This window comes from Petaurus breviceps, unplaced genomic scaffold (genome assembly GCF_028583685.1).
Source record: "Petaurus breviceps papuanus isolate PSGF00001 unplaced genomic scaffold, PetGlider_PUasm1.0 551, whole genome shotgun sequence".
Taxonomy (NCBI): Eukaryota; Metazoa; Chordata; class Mammalia; order Diprotodontia; family Petauridae; genus Petaurus; species Petaurus breviceps.
The window spans coordinates 11,352,630-11,358,629 of NW_027186372.1; the positions used below are offsets into that span (position 1 = coordinate 11,352,630).

General features: G+C 40.9%; 1 protein-coding gene across 1 annotated transcript in view; it reads right to left on the bottom strand.

The window, feature by feature from the left end:
• DOCK2 (dedicator of cytokinesis 2) overlaps nucleotides 1-6,000 on the bottom strand; it is a 500,381-nt gene that overhangs the window by 456,679 nt on the left and 37,702 nt on the right. Inside the window, exons 5-6 of the mRNA XM_069102392.1 lie at nucleotides 5,472-5,568; nucleotides 3,678-3,826 (exon numbers count right to left, since the gene is read on the bottom strand). Coding sequence (XP_068958493.1) covers nucleotides 3,678-3,826; nucleotides 5,472-5,568 — 246 coding nt within the window. The remainder of the gene's footprint in view (nucleotides 1-3,677; nucleotides 3,827-5,471; nucleotides 5,569-6,000) is intronic.

The following is a 6,000-nucleotide window of genomic DNA, read 5'->3' on the forward strand; positions in this document are numbered from 1 at the left end:
AACTGTCTGTTTTATACAGGTATGTGACAAATGAAGAGACATCCAGCAGGTATAGAATCACATAGAATACCCTATTAAAGCTGTCAGGAAGTTAGCTGTAACTTCTTGACCTGATTATTCAACTACCTCTCTGTGAAATTCTTTTATATTTTCATTTTTTAATTCAATTACAGAAAGCATTATTCTGATTATTCTAGTTTTAATTATATTCACTACACCTGCTTCTGGAAAAGTAACTGCGCCATGCAAAATGAAATATATTTTATATAAAGATTTTTATACATTCGAGGTGGCACAGTAGATAGAAGACTGGGCCTGGAGTCTCAGGAAGACGTGAGTTGAAATTCATCCTCAGACACTTACTAGTTGTATGACCCTGGGCAAGTCACTTAACCTCAGCTTGCCTTAGTTTCCTCAACTGTAAAATGGGGATAATTATAGCATCTACCTTGCAGGGTAGTTGTGACAATCAAAGAGACAATATTTTAAAGCATTTAGCAAAGTGCCTGGTACCTAGTAGGTACTATGTAAACACTAGCTAATATTATTTGAGGCAGCTAGGTGGGGCCATGAGTAGCATGTTATTCCCGAAGGCAGGAAATCATTGGTTTAATTCATATTCAGGCACTTAGTAACTGTGTGACCCTTGTGCAAGTCACTTAACCAGCATCAGTTTAAAATGGATATAATAGCAGTCCCTACTTCCCATAGCTTGCAAACCTTTGAGCTCTATATAAATGACACCTATTGCTATTAAACACTAAAATAATAGTTTAAATAATTTAAATACAATTTAAATTTTAGATTAAATAATTTAGAATAATTAAATAATAATATGTGAAAGAGATTATGATCAAAGGACAAAAAATTTCCTATTGAGTGATAAGGAAGCATCTTTATATGCTGGCAGCAAGAAACCTGTGTCACACTTGAAAAGACAGGGTCTAAAACTAATGTATAATTATTTTAATGTAGGGAGCTGTCTTGTTCTTATTCTTCAAAATTTATTCTTGAATCCCAGGCTTCACTTCTTATTGATGAAGCCCCAACCACCAAATAAAGTATGTTCCTAAGCTTAGTAACCTCAGGTTTGAGAGAAAGAAACATAAGGTTGACTTGTACCTAGAATATTAAGAAAAGAAAAAGATAAAAAGAAGGAAAAACCTTCTCTAATTCTGTTCCTAACTAACTTTTTGACCTTAGGCAATTCTCTTCTCTGGAAATCAAGGGACCACGCTAACATTCCATGATTTTCATTCCCACCGAAACCAAGGAACTCTGTCAGAAACAGCAATTTGGTGAGAATTAGAGGGTTTAGGACCTAGACCTAAACTGAGATCTCAGCTCTGGCTACTTGCTATTCATGGGACTACTTAACCTCCTTGGGTCTAAGTTTCTTCATCTATAAAATGAGGGGGCTGAATTATGATCCTGCAGGTCCCTTCTGGTTCAAAAGTTTCAGTGCTCCAAATTATCACCTAGGGCCCATTGGTGGCAAGTACATGTAAGGTAGGCACTTAATAAATGCTAATAATGTTTGTTGAGTTTTTTTCATTATGGCACTGTTTCTTTCATGGGGCACTTTTTTTAGACCACATTTTTCCTATCTTGCTGAGGACAAAACTGCAGAGGGCACTTATAAACAAATTTAGTATAGATAAATGATTAGCTTTAGCCATATTGCAGCTCAGAATGTGCAAACTCAAGCAATCCACCAGCCTCAGCCTCCCCTTGAAGCAGGGATTTTATGCAGGTAACACCATAGCCAGAAAACAAAGAGGCATTTGCCCCAAGCTGGAAGTATAATCTATACTTTTATGTCAGCCCCTAGACAATTCTGTCACATAGTGTCATGGAAAGAATGGCGGGTTTGAATTCAGGGAACCTCGATTCTAATCCCATCTGGGCCACTTACTATCTAGATGACATCAGACAAATTACTTCACCTCTCTGGACTCAGTTTCCACATCCATAAGGTGAGAGGGTCAGACTACTCTTCTTACTCCTTGGCTCCCAACCACCCTTCTTCCAAGATGCCCATCTTATTCCCTGAAGGTAAGGTTGATTTTAATTTTTGTCTTTGTATCTCTAGTAATTAGCATAGTGCTTGGTTTACAATAAATGTCTGCTCGATTAAACTGAAATGAATTAAAATGAATTAACTAGACAGCCTCTAAATGTCCTTCCAGCTCTAACTTTGTGACTATCTTGTGGCCTGGGCTCTTAAGGCTATGCCCAGTGGGCTGCAGGGAATACTTCCCATCTTGTAACTGCCACAACTACAAAACCAAAGATCCCAAGAAAACCATTCCAGGTCTGCAAGACAAGTACATCTTCAAGCTGGAGAAGACATTATGAAGCAAGTGGTGAGGAACTTCTCTAGCCCTTTGATCCATACTGTTAGAGAAAACTCTGAGGCCACTTTTCTCTCACTTCCTTAAAGGAAACTGGGTGAAAATAAAAGCACAACAAGGTTGCACCCCAAAGGAGATGCTCTGGGGGCCCTCTTTTTCAAAAGGAATGCCAAACACCCTTTGCCAGGCAGCTGGTCTCTAGACCTTCCTATTAAGTGAGCTGGACACAATCCAAGGACTTGCTAAGAAGCAATACATGGAAGTTGTCAAAGCCCCTATTGTGAAATGGCGTGCCAACGAAATTTCCCAGACTTACTGAGCCATGCAACACCCCACGGAGACTCTGCCCAGCCCCTGAAGCCCTTTCTACCCCCACTCAGGTAAGTCAGACTGTCAATTGCCAAAGCAGGCAAAGGTACAAACACACTCTCCCACCCACATCAGGGCTTGCAGTGGGCTCATATCAAGAACTCAGGCCCCAAATCTCCCTGACTGGGGAAAATATTGTCACCTTTCTTGTTGAGACAGTGTAGTTTTTATTCCAACTCACTTCACTTTCCCTTCCACTACAAGTGTATTTTTCTACATGTGCCTGTGTTATTTCCCCGCATGGAGAGTCAGTGCATGGCAGATGATGGGCTAATTCTGTGGAGGCCAGGGGCATGAATCAATCAGTAGGCCGAGATTCTGAGTAGGGGCTGAGATGCATCAAAATACTGAAAGAAAACCGCTTCTTGGATAAAGATGAATCCAAATGACTATGCTCACCAGTCATTTGGAAGGAGATTAAATGTATGCCCCAAATATCTCAGCCCAGTTAAAGCTGCAACATAAGAATTCTCTCTGCCTCCAAATGCCCACAGATCCCAGGGGGTGATTGTGAAGAACCAGGAGCATTGCTGGGGACAAGAACCATCCAAATAGAAAGTGATAAATTCCCACCTAAAAATAAAACCTAGGTTATCTGTTCTGTAGGGTGGTAGGGGAAGAGGTGAGGAAGAAAGAGAGAGAAGTGAAGAGAAAAAGGAGAGAGGAAGACAGAGAGGGGCAGGAATGTGAAAGGGAGAGGGGGAAGTAGAAAGAGAGAAAGGTAAATGGAGAGGGGAAGGGGGGAAACAGAGAAGGGAATTTGGGAGAAGAAAGAGGGGATGGTGAAGAAGGTCAAGAGAAAGAGACAAAGAGGGGGGGAGGGAGAGAAAGGAAGGGAGGTGGGAGAGAGAGAAATAGAAACAAAAACAGAAACAGAAAGAAAGGCAGAGGAGGGAAGAGAGAAAGAAGGAAAAAGAGAGAGAGATAATTCAAAAAAGAAAGAAAGAAATGTACCTGTTGCCATAGTCAATTTTTGAAGTGACTTTCTGCTTAAGCTCCTTCAACTCATCTTTTGGCAGAGTCCCGGACAAAAGCTGAGACCTCCATTCCATCAAGTCATACATCATGCTCTGTACTTGGAGAAACCGTTCTTTTTTGCTGGCCTAGGAAACAACAAAAGACAATATCTGTTACCTACATTTTGTCAACAAAGAAGGTTACAAATGGCTCCCCCTCCCCCTCCACCTCTGGGGAAAACATAAGCCCTAGGCTAAATAAATAAATGTTTAGAGTGAGAACAGAAGTGTCCACACTTACAGAGCTATTCTGTCCCAGTCCTGCTTCTAGATCTTCAGACGGTTACCATGCCTCAACTACCTTTTTTCCCTGGAACTTCCTCTGCTTCCTTGGTCCCTTCTCCCATTGGTGAGTCTTTTCCCAGGCCCCCATTTTGGAGAGAGGCCTAGGCCAACTATTCTCCATTCTTCTCTTGGATTTGCCCCTAACTTTCCAGACTTCCACACCAGACTCCCGGTTACTTTCCTCTCCCCCTTCAACTCCCTCTTATGTGTTGTCTTCCTCCATTAGAATGTAAGCTATATGAGAGCAGTGACTGACTTCTTTATTTCCCCTCTATTTGTGTCCCTAGGGCCTAGAATGGTACCTGGCACATAGTAAATGCTTAATAAATTCTTGGTGATTGACTAACTGGGTGGTCACTGGTGTCCCAATGTAACTATTTTGGGCAGAATGTATACACATAAATAAAATAACATTCATAATGCACAAAGCTAGGCTTACCAGGCACCTCTCTACAATGAATGAAAGATGGGGATAGAGTTACAGGGTGAATTAGATTGCTGCTATAAACCCCCTCCAAAACTTCCAGCTGCCTGTAACAAGCTCAAACTTTGAGTTTCTCGTGGACTCACTCATCCTGGGTCATGAAAACCCTGGCTTTTAAAAGTGCTTGATTTGTCTCTCTAGACCAGGGATTCTTAAACTAAAGTCTAGGTACTTGGTTTGACTTTAAATACATATATTTCAATAACTCAATTTTAACATATTTTCCTTTGTATTTCCTACATATTTATTTTATGCTTTAAAAACATTCTGAGATTCCCAAAAAGGGTCACCGGCTTCACCAGACTGACCAAGAGGTCCCCAATCTAGATGTGATCCATACCTAACGTGGCCATAATATTGATCTTCCCTGAACACCCCTATCTTAATGTTGTCTCTTCCATGACGGCTCCCAAGTCCATAAGCTTCCAATGCCAATAGCAAAGGTATAGGCTCACCTGGGGAGGCCAGATGGTGCCAGCAGAGCACCTACACATACACTCATGCACCAACATTCTATTTTGCCAGATTTTCGTCTTAACATTGGGGCTGATTTCTTTCCTTCCCCTACAGATGCACAACTTCCTGGACTGCTCCCCAACATACTACAACAAGAAGCTAAATTCATTTTGTTTCTTTTAGATTTGCAGCTTAATTTCTTTGGGCCTAAAGACAACAGGAGCAGTTGCTAAACTTCATGGTTGCTTTATTTATTAAGAAAAAAAGGAATAAATGCATACCTCCAGGGGTCACCTACAATAAAAAAGTACATTGAAGCCAGGAATTTTTATTCTAGTCCCACTGAGACAACATTAGTTTCTGCCCTTTGGCCAAATTATTTCCTCATTTAAGCCTCTAAAAAAAATCTTTCCTGAAACCACTAAAGCTTAATTCCAAGCCTAGATTCAGTTTAGATAAGCCCAAATACCATCATGTACATGTCTGCCATAGGGGAGCAAGTCTCACCACATACAGCTGCTTCCAGATGCTGCCCCACTCCCAAAGCGTTGTTGTTACTTCTTGTGCCAGGGGAAGCTCAGCAGGAATAATGTTCTCAGTATTTCTTGGGGTAGGGGGGCAGAGGAAGAGGGAGGAAAAGAAAATACACCAAGAATATGAGATCTATGATGTTAACAGGATTTAAAAAAACTAGCAAATCTTTAGAGAACTCACAGCAGCTCAGAGCTGCCTTACCGGCATGAGACTGAGCCATCTGCAATAGCCATACTAATTATATTATGCAAATTCAAGGAGCTTTACTTTCTAAATCACTGCCCTCACTAGGGTGGACTTTTCATGTTCCTTACTGGAGATTAATCTTCAAATGAATACACTTTGACAGGATTTGCCTACAAAATTCTTGATCCTGGAACATTCGTGAGCCCAATACTCCCCTAGAAATCAAAGATCTGAACAGGAATCAATAGGTATTATATCTTCAGACTAGGAAAAGAGAGACTAGGCAAAAAAGCCACAATAATTGACCAAAAAAAAA